This window comes from Megalobrama amblycephala, linkage group LG3, assembly GCF_018812025.1.
Source record: "Megalobrama amblycephala isolate DHTTF-2021 linkage group LG3, ASM1881202v1, whole genome shotgun sequence".
Classification (NCBI taxonomy): Eukaryota; Metazoa; Chordata; class Actinopteri; order Cypriniformes; family Xenocyprididae; genus Megalobrama; species Megalobrama amblycephala.
The window spans coordinates 49,936,900-49,951,886 of NC_063046.1; the positions used below are offsets into that span (position 1 = coordinate 49,936,900).

Consider the following 14,987-nt stretch of genomic DNA (forward strand, 5'->3'; position numbering starts at 1 on the left):
AATGTTCTTATTTGCCTTATACACACTTTGCAATTGACTCTTTGGCACTGATTGACTTAATATCCTATTATCCTAATATCCGAGTCTCAGCTGACATATTTTTGTAGCTTATACTCTTGTCATGCACTAGATCAGGTGTGTAACTTTAAGACAAGAGCAGTGGCATAAACATGCATTTGAAAACATGGTTATTAAACACTGAAACTGAATCATTTCCAAAGTATGGTTTTAATAAGCAGCATGGTGATTTAACCCACAGCTTGGTCTTTTTAATTGCTTGTCTGTCAATCAGTCCGTTGACATGTCAGAGTATTTCTTTGACACAAAAATATTTAAATTATTCATCACAACAAGAGAGCACTTGTGGAAAAATGATGATGTTACACTCATGTCCGACATCAAAGCAGCTGTCTTTCACAACCCCTCAACTTGTGATGCGTAATTAGTTTGTCTTGTCTATCTGTTAATTCTCCCTTTCTACTCTAATGAATATATTCATAACACTGAATGCATAATGTGCATAATCAATATTGAAGGGGAAGAAGTGGAGGCTATTATCACAAGTGAATGGTAGCAGGTTGCTAAGGAACAGAACAGAACACAGAGAGTGGCAGTAAGAAAGAAGTGTGCATTACACTTAAGTTAACACTTTGTAGTGTGCCTACTTTCATCATTTTGTCTTTATTGTTTGAATAGTTTAAAATTGGTTGAACAGACCAACTTTACTGTCTTTCAGTAATCTAGACAGATTCTCTTCTCTTTTCCAAAATTGTCATATGCAAGCAGTTTAACCTAACATTTTACTCATTTCTAAAGCATTTGCAAAAAAAAGTATGTTACTTTGATGTTTAAACATTTTCAAATTTGGTGTTTATCTTTTGGTCAAATATATGCTATTTCAATTTTTTGTCATTTTTCATTCACATGTCATTAATAATGTTCTCATAGGTATTTGATGACAATGATGGCAACATTGACACCAGTGTATATGAGTTGATGGGCAGAGCAGGTATGTTAGTGAATATATGATGAATATGTTGATACTTAAGCAATACTTATACCAGTAGCAAGTGTAACATTGCTTTTATACAGTTCCATAAATAAAAAAATGAGTTTTTCTTAATTGCTTTTGGCTCTTTTTTAAATATTTTTTTAAACAGTCTTAACATTCTCTAAAGTTAACCATCAATGCAATTGTCACAACTGTTTTTTGGTCATCATTGTGTGATTCTTACTTGTCAAAATGTTAAAATGGTTTTTCAATATAACAATCAACCCTGGAAATGTTTCTTAGATATAAACTTTTTTAACTTTTTGTTGACACTGATATTTTTGAATAGTATATTAAGTAGTCAGTTTCGTGTAGTTGAATGATATCGTGAATCACAACAGAAGGTTTTTGTTTTTTTTAAGTTTACTGGGAAAAGTCAATACTGTACTATATTTGTATGTATACAGAATTTATTTTGTTACATGTACACAGAACATTCACATTTGCATGTCAATTTTACACATTTGTATACATGTATTACTTTTACATGTATTGAACAAAAAATTGTCAGAAATTGACTTGATTGGTTGATTGGTAAGATTGTGATTCCTATTTCATTACAATAGCAAGTAATTTGCCAATTTTGCACCATAAACATTCCATGTCATAGATATTTATAGAATATACATGTATGTTGACAGATTTTGACAACTAAATGGATCATTTTGCATGAAATGATGACTCACTCGAAAGAATGTTTAGAAGATGTGACAATTTCACTGAGAAACAACTTGTCAGTTTTGATCAGAAAATCGTGTGCATTTAGTCATTGAGAAAATATTCTTTGTGCCAAACATGCAACACACAATAAACTAATCGTTTAAAACAAGAAACGTATTGTTTTGAGAAAATTTCATTTGAGAACTGATTAACTTTTTAAACATAATATTGCCAGTTACTTTGCTTATTTTTGCTTTGTCAGAGAAAATAGTTAAAAAAGAAGCCACAGCTGCTGTTCATCTCTGATCAACACACAGTAGTGGTGTTTCACCATGAATGAGCGTTTTTGAACAAATTGAATGAATGAGTGAATGATTCAATGGCTCATTCATTAAGACAGTCATTTGAGTATTTCTCTATTGGAAGACTGCGTCTTAGTACGGCTGCATTTCATATTTGCCATACAATCAAGAGTCATAGAAGGCCTTCTCAATCTGGAGGATCCTTGAAAGGAAGCCTTCATTTCACTTCCTTTATTCAGTATATTTTGAAGTGTATCCTTCACATCCTCAAAAATCCCACAATCCTTTACACACATTTCAGTCACGAAAAAGAATTTGTGGAGTCAGCTGGCCCAAGTTCATTATGAAATGCCAGTCAATAAATGTTTTCAGAGATGAATGCATTATATTTTCTTTTGCTAAATTAATCATAATGCTAAACTGCTCATTTTGTAAATTACTGCAAAACGGCAGATGGTTGGGTTGTCATTCACTGTATCATATTAATAGAAAGTCAGATAATACAAAGATTTTTTTTATTATAAAGTATTTTTCAAAATGTCTTTTTAATAGTTTTTTTGCACCATGACCATGTGTGGCATAAACCTTTAGCCTGCGGACTTACTACACTGCCTAATCTAGTGTTAAATGCTGAGAAGCAGTCTAACCTAGAAGTCTCTGGACTGGACTAGAAACGCAGCCTCAATAGGATGCAGTTTTCCAATTGAGAAGCACCCCCATGGTGTGCCCATTGAATCAGTGTTTTGAATAAATTGGTTTAGTGAATGAATAGATAAAGTCAGTTATCCACACCCACTGGTGTTACTTTGTAACCTGTAGAAAGAGTTGAAATCCCCACCACTAATGCACAGGCTGACCATCTGTCTGGAACATGCAAACACAGACAAGAAATTGACCCCTGCTGTTCTTTACACAGATAATCTTCAGGTGGCTTATCCTAATGAGGAACACCAAAACAGTGAAGATGAGAATGTCTATACTCCTCTGGGTAAAGATGAGGAAGAGTATGACACCATCCTTACATCCAGCGGCTCTGTAGCAATAGTGAACCGCCCCCCTGCACCGACCCCACGGCCTGATTCACTTCCCACCCCAGATGACAAGACTCCCTTCATTGCACAAGGTTTGAATTTTAAATTTGAATTATGACTTCTGGACAATTTGTGTTTGCCATCGGCAGTGTTGGGGAAAGTTACTTTTAAAAGTAATGCACTACAATATTGCGTTACTTCCTAAAAAAGTAACATTGCGTTACTTAGTTACTTTTTATAGAAAGTAATGCATTACGTTACTTTTGTGTTACTTTTTTCTCATCTGGGCTGTTTGTTTTTATAACAAATAAAGTCCTATTTTTGGCAAATGTAAAGGCCCTTTCATACCAAAAGTGAAATGAATAAGCCTCAGGCTGAAAGAAATGCAAATTCACACCTGTACAGTAGAGGGCGCAGTTCAAACAAGCCTTTCAACTGTGCTGCCATTCTGGAATACAGAAGAATAGGATGCAGGAGAAGAAGTAAATGAGTAAATTTGTGCTCACATTTAGTTTAGAACTACAATAGCCTTCATGTTTATACAGCGCACACATCACATCTGCACTTACTCACGATTTCTCTCAACATGGGGACAGGAGAGCTGTCAACCACTAAATGCGAAAACAAAGTAATTTGGATTACTTATTTGAAAAAGTAACTCCGATATTTTGTCGTATATTTAAAAGTAATGCGTTACTTTACTAGTTACTTGAAAAAAGTAATCTGATTACATAACTCAACGAGAGCTTGTAATGCTTTATCCCCAACACTAATCATTGGCCAGTTGAGGACCTTTAATGGATTGGTGACACTGACAGCAAATTAACTTATTTCATGCCCTGTGTGAGCATTTTAACAAACATCAGTGTCTGTTGTGACATTAAAACGTATTAAAAGCTAAAGCTGGTCTAAATGATTTCTTCAATAAAAACACAAAGCTTCCATTTTGCCCATTACAATGGACGGTGTCGCTGTGCTGGCCCAGTTTAGTCAGTTCTCAGTGTTTATAAATACTTAATAACATTTCAGACTGTTATTTGCTCTCTAATCCTTTATTATACTGAGAGAAAAGAGACCTTAATATGGACCATTCATCACATGCAGCAATCTTAAATGTTCAATTTTAGTTTCATTAATAATTCAATTAGATGAAGGTGCCAAGTGACTTGTATTGTTAGAGCTTTATAAATCATTTACGCACTCCTGGAGCTGTATTCGTAAAGCATCAAATAAGCAGTACTCTTATAGATCACAATCACTTCAGTTTCATCTGTTGATCTCATGAACAACAGTATCCGATCCTTGTTAGACATTCCTTACAAATTCACAGCATGATTCCAGTAAGCACTTATGCCTTATTTTTGTGAAACAATACAACACACAATTCCTACATCACCTTTGACCAGCGCTCACAGAGGAGCAATTGCTTAGCAACTAAAACTTACGACACATCAAGCTTCTAACAAGTGTCCACAGCCATGTCTCTAGCTAACTGTATCTGTGAGTATGAGCCAGTGTATGTGTCATTTGGATGACACTGTAAGGCAGAGCAACAAGATATATTTACAACACTATCAGAGGCTATTTTGCATGAAACAGATGGTAACTAGCTAGTGTTGCTATGGCTGTCTTGTAATAGCCTCGTATTTCATATTTTAATGCAGAGTAGATGAAAACATATGTACTGCAATGACTCACATTCAGAAAATCAATCTATCTATCTATCTATCTATCTATCTATCTATCTATCTATCTATCTATCTATCTATCTATCTATCTATCTATCTATCTATCTATCTATCTATCTATCTATCTATCTATCTATCTATCTATCTATCATCAGTAGTGTCCCTATCTGCCTGTCTGTCTACAATTATCTATCTTTTTGTCTTTTTCAGATTTTGAAATCTGTTTTAGAAGTTCAGTACTGATGACTTTTTTTTTTCTTTTTTTGACAATCAAAATCTCAGCTAAGGTTTCATGTTGGACTGAAAGATGAGGAGAATAAAAAAGTTTGTATTGAAAAGCCTCTTCATCAAAGAGGAATGATGGACAAAAAAGGAGGTCAAAGATATGTGCTATTTTTGCAGAATACTGTAGTTATTATCAGCTTCTCTCTGAAATCCCCTCCTTCTGATGTACAAAGTCCTTTTGTACTGATACAGACATCACAATAGGCCTACATCAAATTCATATTGACAGGGCATTCGTATTTATATCATGGAGGGAGTCTTCATAGCTCATTTTAACCACTGACGTTTAGTGAAAGATTAGAAAGAATAGCATGTACCAGTTTAAATTACCTTATATATTTCACATATATAATCAGAGCACATTTAATACAGTGTGCACAATGTTCAAAGCAAAATTAAACAGCTCGAGGCATGTTATTTTCCATAAACCATATGTATTAAACCCATTACATGAGTGGTTGAAACTGAAGAAACCAAGTACATCATTTACTCTGTTCACAGATTGTTGAAGGGCCACAAGTCTTTATGGTGTACGGACCGCTACTGTTTTAGAGTCATATTTCCCTGTCATTATGCTGTGTGGCAGTGCTGCAGTAAGCAATATGAGTGTGTGTAGTGTGTGTGTGTGTGTGTGTGTGTGTGTATGTTGGGTTCAGTGGGGGTTGGGAAGAGTTTATTAGTGAGTCTCTCTGCTGGGAATACTGTTGTCATAATGAGCTGGTCTTTACATTGAGAGCAGGGATGGCGGACAGAATCTGATGCATTGTGACAGCTCCATTTGATGCACATCTCTCATTCACCTGTCTAAAAAACAATAGACATAACAAAGAGGTTATTATTATTATAACAAGATAAATCAGGGTTAAGCTTGATCATGTTAACTTCTCTGCTCACTGCAACACATGTGCATGCATACACACACACATGTTGGGTTTACATGTTTTATGGGGACTTTCCATAGACATAAAGATTTTTATACTGTACAAACTGTATATTCTATCCCCAAACTCTTCCTCTAAACACAAGAAAACAGAAAACGTTCTGCATTCTTACATTTTCAAAAAAACATCATTCTGTATGATTTATAATCTGTTTTCCTAATTGGGATGAAAAAATGCAACATAGGATTTACTACAACACACACACACACACACACACACACCAGTTAGACCACTATGACAACATCTGCAACCAATCAGAGTAGGGGCCAAGTAGGGTCAGCATTGCGCATTACACATGTTTTCCATCTCTCTTATTCCACAACATGAAAATACTAAGGGCAAGAAAGCAAGATTTTTCCATCCATTTCTACAGAGGGTCTTTCGCCTACGCACTGATCAGATTTCTTCGCCTACTCAGGAGGTAGAGAGCCTCCAGGGGAGGGGCCAGTGTGTGCTGTGCTTTTGGACTCAAACTACAGCAACTTGGACTTCACAAGTGTAACGAAACCCATGATAACAGAGAATGAAAGCCAGCACCATTGGTTTTCTCAGGGGACGATGACAGAATAAAAAAAAAAGGATTCCCAAGTATGCAGGATTGCCGCATAAAATTCTCCATTATTGCAGCTACTTTTGAAATCTGTATTGAATGGGATGCTGGGACATTGTGGTGCTCTTCATTAGTATGTTATAATGCAGTGGTTCTGTGGTTGTATGTTTCCCTTATATGACACACTCAGTTCAGTTCATGGAACTCTTTCCTAAAGAGCAATTGATCTGAATCAGGTGTGTTAAATGAAGAAGACATACAAAAAGTGCAGAGCAGTGAGTCCCTAAGACCTGAGTTGAGAACCACTGTGAACCATGAACCATGACAAAAAGATAAGGTTTGAAGTCGTACGGCAGTGGGACACAGAGAGCATGCAGCATATCGATCAGTTTCATCAATGAATGCATCCTTCACTTTAATTCCATTTGCTTGCCCTCATTGATCTCACTGGGGCTTATTTCATTCAACTATTCGTACAAGGGTTGTGAGACTGCTTCATGTTTATTTGGGGGCATAGGATTAAACATTTGATTATTATCCAATATTGTCACTCCTCATATCTTGGAACAGAATTCATGCTTTTTGTTGTCAGACTGGGAGAGCTGAATGTTTTTGAACACATGCCTCCACCTTGTGGACTTTCCAGGATAATGCAGACTCATTCTCAGATGTGTTTGGTACACTGATGCAGTGTGGAAGCAATAACCGCAACTATAATAATTCTGTATTTATGTGATTTTTTTTTAACAGTATTCCAAAAGAAAAAGTCCCAAGGAGATGCTGAAACACTATATTCTCTTCCCACAAGACAGGGTGAGATTTGTTTGTCTGAAAATGGAATAGTTTTATATACACGGTGAAATAACATGATATTTTATGTTTTGGCTGTAAAGCTGAAAAGCCTTTAATTTTCTTAATGTGTTTATATAACTCAATATTGTTAAGCTGACATTTTAACTGCTTTGTGGTCTCCATTGTGACAGCAAGGCAAAGGGATAGCATCTCGTCCACTTATGACACCTTTGTGCCCAGTCAGCCACCAGGACTGGACGAGCTGATCAAACTTCAGGAGGAGGTGAAAATGGGCACACTAAGTATAGATGATGCTCTGGACCAATTCAATGACTGGCAAAGGCTTCAGAAGGGAACGGACAGTGTCCAACAGGTGATGAAAGCAAATCTATTTAAAAAAACATATTTAGGTGTTTCTTCAACTATGGGCACGTTTCGTATGTTAGGATTCTGTGGTGGAAATTACATGAAAATGGACAACTAAGTATTCAGACCCTTTGCTCAGTATTTAGTAGAAGCACCCTTTTGATCTAATACAGCCATGAGTCTTTTTGGGAAAGATGCAACAAGTTTTTCACACCTGGATTTGGGGATCCGCTGCCATTCCTCCTTGCAGATCCTCTCCAGTTCTGTCAGGTTGGATGGTAAACGTTGGTGGACAGCCATTTTTAGGTCTCTCCAGAGATGCTCAATTGGGTTTAAGTCAGGGCTCTGGCTGGGCCATTCAAGAACAGTCACGGAGTTGTTGTGAAGCCACTCCTTCGTTATTTTAGCTGTGTGCTTAGGGTCATTGTCTTGTTGGAAGGTAAACTTCGGCTCAGTCTGAGGTCCTGAGCGCTCTGGAGAAGGTTTTCATCCAGGATATCCCTGTACTTGGCCACGTTCATCTTTCCCTCAATTTCAACCAGTTGTCCTGTCACTGCAGCTGAAAAACACCCCCACAGCATGATGCTGCCACCCCCATGCTTCACTGTTGGGACTGTATTGGACAGGTGATGAGCAGTGCCTGGTTTTCTCCACACAAACCGCTTAGAATTAAGGCCAAAAAGTTCTATCTTGGTCTCATCAGAGCAGAGAATCTTATTTCTCACCATCTTGGCAAACTCCATGCTTGCTTTCATGTGTCTTGCACTGAGGAGAGGCTTCCGTTGGGCCACTCTGCCATAAAGCCCCAACTGGTAGAGGGCTGCAGTGATGGTTGACTTTCTACAACTTTCTCCCATCTCCCGACTGCATCTCTGGAGCTCAGCCACAGTGATCTTTGGGTTCTTCTTTACCTCTCTCACCAAGGCTCTTCTCCCCCGATAGCTCAGTTTGGCCGGACGGCCAGCTCTAGGAAGGGTTCTGGTCATCCCAAATGTCTTCCATTTAAGGATTATGGAGGCCACTGTGCTCTTAGGAACCTTAAGTGCAGCAGAAATTTTTTTGTAACCTTGGCCAGATCTGTGCCTTGCCACAATTCTGTCTCTGAGCTCTTCAGGCAATTCCTTTGAGCTCATGATTCTCATTTGCTCTGACATGCACTGTGAGCTGTAAGGTATTATATAGACAGGTGTGTGGCTTTCCTAATAAGTCCAATCAGTATAATCAAACACAGCTGGACTCAAATGAAGGTATAGAACCATCTCAAAGATGATCAGAAGAAATGGACAGCACCTGAGGACCATGTGATATTTCAGTTTTTCTTTTTTAATAAATCTGCAAAAATGTCAACAATTCTGTGTTTTTCTGTCAATATGGGGTGCTGTGTGTACATTAATGAGGAAAAAAATGAACTTAAATGATTTTAGCAAATGGCTGCAATATAACAAAGAGTGAAAAATGTAAGGGGGTCTGAATACTTTCCGTACCCACTGTATACAGTATAAGACCAGATGCAAAAGCCTCTAAGTGCCATCTGAAATTTTCTTCTAAAGTGAGCATTTTTATCAAGCTTGTATGTTTAGGGTCAGTAATTTCATTCTAATGGCAATTAATAGGTCCTTTTCATTGCCAATAGAGTGAAATTGTATAATATATATTTCTTGAAATCTTGAATTTCTTGGGAAAAAGTTTCTTAGATAATTTTAATTAGACCTTCATATAACTAAAGAAAAAATGTTAGTTTTAATACAAATCACTCCTGTGACATAAAAGTGCCTGTAGATGAAGAAACACTATAAGTAAATTGGGTAACACTTTAGAATACTGATCCTTCATTAATGAATAACTACACAGGAACTGAGTAATGCATTATTAACACTCTAGTAACTACTATTAACTAACAAGAAACTCTGATTAATGAATTAGTAAGTAATAGTGCTCAGTTGAATGTGGTAGTTCACTATTAGTTAATCAGTAACTACTGTTTTTTCATACCTCCCAGAGAACTACTAAGAACTATATACAGGTTCATAATTAACATGAATGATGCATAATGTATAATTAATTCTAAAGTAAAGGTCTTGGTAACACACTAGTAATGACTGAAGTATTATCAAATACTTAAGAAGGAATTACTAATTATTTGGATCAGTATTCTAAAGTGAGAAACATGATAACTCTCTAGTAACTACTGAAGTCTTTGTAAACTTTTGATGTTTTTGTATGTTTTTGTACAGTAATTCCTTATGATGTATTTGGTAACACTTAAGTAATTAAAAAGTGGGTTACTATGATCTTCACTTTAGAATACTGATCCAAATAAGAAGTAGTTACTTTAGAGTTATATAGTAACTCTTGAGTTATTACTATCCAATACTTTACAAAAACATCAAAAGTTTACAAAGACTTCAGTAGTTACTCGAGAGTTATCATGTTTTTCACTTTAGAATACTGATCCAAATAATTAGACATTCCTTCTTAAGTATTTGGTAATACTTCAGTCATTACTAATGGGTTACCAAGGCCTTTACTCTAGAATTAATTATACATTATTCATTATTCTCATTAATTACGAACATGTATATAGTAGTTCTTAGTAGTTCTCTGGGAGGTATGAAAAAAACAGTAGTTACTGATTAACTAATAGTGAACTACCACATTTAACTGAGCACTATTACTTACTAATTCATAAATCAGAGTTCATTGTTAGTTAATAGTAGTTACTATAGTGTTAATAATGCATTACTCATTTGTTCCTGTGTAGTTATTCATTAATGAAGGATCAGTATTCTAAAGTGTTATCGTAAATTGTATTGTAATTTTTCGTATTTAAGTTAAAACATAAGGGAAAAAATGGACTAAAACATTTCTCCCTGACAACAGTGAGCCATGCAACATATAGTAGGTACAAATGTAATATATATAAGGACTGTAAATGTGCTGCTAACACTTTATATTGATGCTCCCCCAAAAGACATTCTACCAACTAAGTGTAAATATACAAGTAGGCCTATGTCAACTTATTCTTCTAACCCAAACACCCAAGTCTACTAAGACTCTAATGAGAGCTGACATGTAGTTGCAAATTAATTCTAGTTATTTCACATTTAGTTGCAAAGTTACTTATACGTAGTTAGTAGAATGTCTAAAGTGGACTATTGAAATAAAGTGTGTATAATGAAACTGATACACAAATATTATTTATAACACTGTATATATAATTACAGTAGATGAGTAGTTTTAATTGCACACACCTGAGTCCTCTTCATCATTACTGCTGTAATTTAACTAGTGCATCTCCTCAACCTGCACAGCTGACATACTTTGATATTTGCACTTTATTTTATAGCATGTTGTGTGCACTTACAGTGCATTTACCTAACAAAGTAATGAGTAAAATAAGAAAATTCAGGGTTAATAGCTAGTTATTGTAATTACTATAGTAAGTGCATACACCATAAAAAAGAGAAAAAAGATTGTTCAAAGTTGTAAATAAAACAAAGATTACTAAAGTACATTTTACAAACAAAAAAAAGTATTCATTTTTTCTATTTCAAAATTTCACATATAATTTAGTGTGTTACTTGGCAATACTTTGTACTTATTTGTGAAATTTACTAGCAATTTCTGAGTGAAAATTATTTCTACATCCAATTTTTTTCATTGTACTATAAAAATCTGTAAAATTAAAGTAAACAAAGGGCAGTAGATCCCTGTGCACATTTGAAAAAAAAAAAAAAAAAAAAAAAAAAAAATTCAAAACACCTTTTCAATGTAGCCTTTAAATAGAATAGTTCATTATATTTACTTTACATTACCTACAAATTCATTTTTGAGTCCTCTTGGCATGAATAGTGTCCTGCGCCTAAAGAGTGCATATTAAAGCCTGTTCAACTAATTGTTTTCCACAGGAGAAAATACAGCAATTGAGGGAAAGCATCGTCAGCAACAGAGAGGATGATGAAAGTGTATATGGTAGGTTATTGCATCTGCTCGATAAATTTGAGATAAATCGTTCATAAAATATGTGTATAAAAAGACTTCAAGTCTGATACAAAGGCCCCAGAAATTTCTCTTTGATGCTTCCAAGAGTTTACAAAATATGTTATTATAAGTTCTGATTGGACAGACATCAAAAGACTGTTTCTCTGCTTGTGTTGTTCATTCTGCACAATGATTAATCAATCTCAAAATAGAGCCAGAGCCAATCAGTTGAGAAAACATCTCATGGACCAGCTATAAAGTTTCCTTTATGTAAAGATTACAGCAAGAATATGACAGAAAAAAAGAAAGTCTCATTGGGTGAGCAAGACGGGATTAAAATGTATCTATGTGAGTTAACAGGCCTCTTTCCTCTCTATCAGATAAAATCAGCATCATTCATCACACGCCAAGTAAGTGCCCTGCCATGAAAGCAAGAAAACTTTCTCTGTTGCTGTTACTTTATCTTTGTATCTGTCTCCTCCATATCTGTGGCAATGAGGCTTTTGTGTCTCAGGGGACCTGTTAGCGAGAAGAATGGCTTATACACAAGTCTTTGAGAAGCCACATTACCTTCTATACTACTGTACTAGTGTTTTTGCAGTTTATGTGACTATCAGAGTATCATCTAGAGCCAGCCACCCCTTGCTAAATTCTGTATACTCATGATAAAAGTGTCTGATAGTTTAGTGAAGGGCTGAGGTAGGGAAGTTTCCTGTGATGCTAAATGTATGTATGTATATATAAATATATATTCTGTATAGCTGCGCCTGCAAATGAGTGTCGAAGATTGAGCCAGCAACTGGACACAGAGTTCTACAGTAAACCTCTTAAAGGACAAAATGTGAGTGTATGAGGGACATTTTGTACATGTACTGTTCCTCAAATATACTATAATACATTAAGCTAGGAGACTGTTTTACCTAGTAAGTTGTCTTATATTTCCTCTGCTCTTTTTTAATAGTCAAATTTCTTCAGGAAGGCAGATAAGTAAAAGTAAGTATCATACAAACCATTAATATTTTTTAAATAAAAATATGCACATAATGAGTTTGTATGTTTGTTTTTTTTTTTTTTTTTTTTATTAATGAGCCAAAAGATGACAATGTAATGCAAAAAGTGTCACTTTTATTGATTTTTTATTTATTTTTTTGTCTTTTTTCAGTCATCCTGTTTGAAGAAACACTGAATGCTGCTCTGAAGAAATGCACTAAACAGGAACTGATACATTGTAGTTAATAATAAAAACAATTTCACTGCAATTTGTAACTATTTTACATTTTACAAATTGGTATTGGAATTGGAATATGCATGAATCCCAAATTTGTTAGGGTTAGGGGTGGAACGTCATGCTTTCTTTTTTTCTAAAAATCATACATTTTCATATGAATCACTTCATACAAATTCATACGAAAGTGCCATCACTTTCGTAAGTTGCATTTTCTCATCGGGTTGGTTAATATCCAGTCTGTCAGACTCTTAGTCATATCCAACTATTCACTATTTTACTATCCCACTATTTTTTCTTCCTTCCTGTTTTTTTTTTTTTTTTTGAATGCCTCTCAAGGCTTTAGTAGCATTTTTTATATAAAGATCTTTTTGTAGCTTTCACCACCACTGTTTACTCAATATTATTTAAACATATATTTATAATTTCTTTAAAATGTTGTCATATTTATAATTTATATTCAATAAAGAATTCTACTATTATTTGATGAGGATGTCTTATTAATGTTTTCTGTCTCATGGTTTTAAAGATATTTTTAGTTACGTTGCATGTTCTGGACCTAAGGGGGTGCTGTGCTACTAAGCATAGCAATCGGTTTTCTGGTCTACGCAGATCTCTCACATTGTATTGACGGTATTGCATTTTGATGGACAAAAACAAAGCCATTGCACATCCCATTGTCCCTGTGGACCTCTCAGTACCATACGGATCACTGATTGTAAGTAAGGACACAAACAAGCGTCTGGGAGAAAGCAACTACAGAAGTGAGGTCTTCCCACACGCTGCTTCGGTGTCAGGGGACACGGATCTAATGCGGATCTGCGATTCGAGGCAAAACCCCAGGAGCGGCGCTGCTAACCCGCTCTGCCTGCCAACCCTAGCAGCTGGACACATTTGCATTATCAATCATGCTCTTTGTGAATAATATGTATTAAAGCCTTGCTGCTCCACAGTGCTTGGATGAGCCAGTTCTGCCTCCAGAGATGATTCGGCTCCTGCAGCCCTGGTGGCATTTGTGACCGTGTGTTTGCCTGTCACCTGCTGCTCTGGGAAAGAGACAGGCTTTCTGATCCATGGCTGGATCAGGCTTTGACATTCCTTCTTCAACTATGAGAGCGTTCCATCCAGTATAAATGATGCCCCACCAGCCTGAACAGGAAAGGGATGCATGCAGACCCTCCATCTTATATGACGTTTTGTCATATTAGATCTCATTCAGTTCTCTCGCAAGAGAAATATCAATTGGCAGCATCTAATCACCACTGTTAGTTGCCAAAATAAATATGATTATTTATACCGCTAGTCCTTGGCCTCTTATGGAAATTAACATCAGGAGCTCTCACTTTTCTCAAGCTGGAAGAGGGATGATAAACCCTACACAAAGGATTAAGTCTTCCCTGAAGTATAGAGCTTTATCAGGGGGAGTGAAGGGCAGGATTAGGATTCAAATGCACCAACAATACTCTCATAATACCACAAACTGATAGAGATCCAACCCAGCTGAGGCTCACAGTCGACTGCAAAACCGATGGTAAACCCAAACTATGCCTCTGCTGTTTATCAGCCATTTCCTTTTTATGTTTTGCGATTTGATTTGATTAACTAACCTTTCCAGATGTCTGTGGTAAAAAAGCAATTGCTCAGAGTTGATGTAAAATCCTAGTTCCCGCAGTTTTTTGGCGTAACAAAATGCCCATGGGTCCACGAAAACACAATTGCACACAAAAATGCACTCTAGTCCCTGTCCCTGGGATTAATACCCAGAATTATACACAGCTGCTTCCCCTTTGCACCCTAATAAAAATCAGGCAATTTCACAGCCAGTGGCATTCTTTCATCCCATAATCCCCCTGCATGTGTACAGTATATGTGACCCTCCTCAACAAGGGCCAAGGCCGCTGTCGGGGTACCTCCGGTTGGTAAGAAGAGCTTTGATTTGGGGTTCCTGCCTGGGAAGAACCAAGCCGTTAAATGGAGTCCACAACAGCAGGATCCCAACACTCTCAGCCCCCCATTCTGCCTTTACGCTCACCAGCACATCCAAATGCATTGAAATGAGTCGCATGGAGGTACCTTTCCAGAGTTAAAGCGGGCTTCAAATGAGACACAAACAGT

General features: G+C 36.3%; 1 protein-coding gene across 2 annotated transcripts in view; it reads left to right on the forward strand.

Annotated features, from left to right (window-relative positions):
* The window catches only part of LOC125265610 (B-cell scaffold protein with ankyrin repeats-like), a 50,479-nt gene extending 36,483 nt beyond the window's left edge, over positions 1 to 13,996 (forward strand). The window contains exons 8-16 of one of the 2 annotated variants that reach the window (XM_048185938.1): positions 949 to 1,009; positions 2,930 to 3,136; positions 7,259 to 7,321; positions 7,492 to 7,673; positions 11,575 to 11,638; positions 12,028 to 12,057; positions 12,409 to 12,488; positions 12,609 to 12,640; positions 12,810 to 13,996. In XM_048185938.1, the coding sequence (XP_048041895.1) occupies positions 949 to 1,009; positions 2,930 to 3,136; positions 7,259 to 7,321; positions 7,492 to 7,673; positions 11,575 to 11,638; positions 12,028 to 12,057; positions 12,409 to 12,488; positions 12,609 to 12,638 (717 nt within the window). In that variant the 3' untranslated portion in view covers positions 12,639 to 12,640; positions 12,810 to 13,996. Of the gene's footprint in view, positions 1 to 948; positions 1,010 to 2,929; positions 3,137 to 7,258; positions 7,322 to 7,491; positions 7,674 to 11,574; positions 11,639 to 12,027; positions 12,058 to 12,408; positions 12,489 to 12,608; positions 12,641 to 12,809 lie in introns of those variants that run through there. The other variant, XR_007184302.1, reaches the window with a different exon arrangement.
* The last annotated feature ends 991 nt before the right edge of the window (positions 13,997 to 14,987 follow it).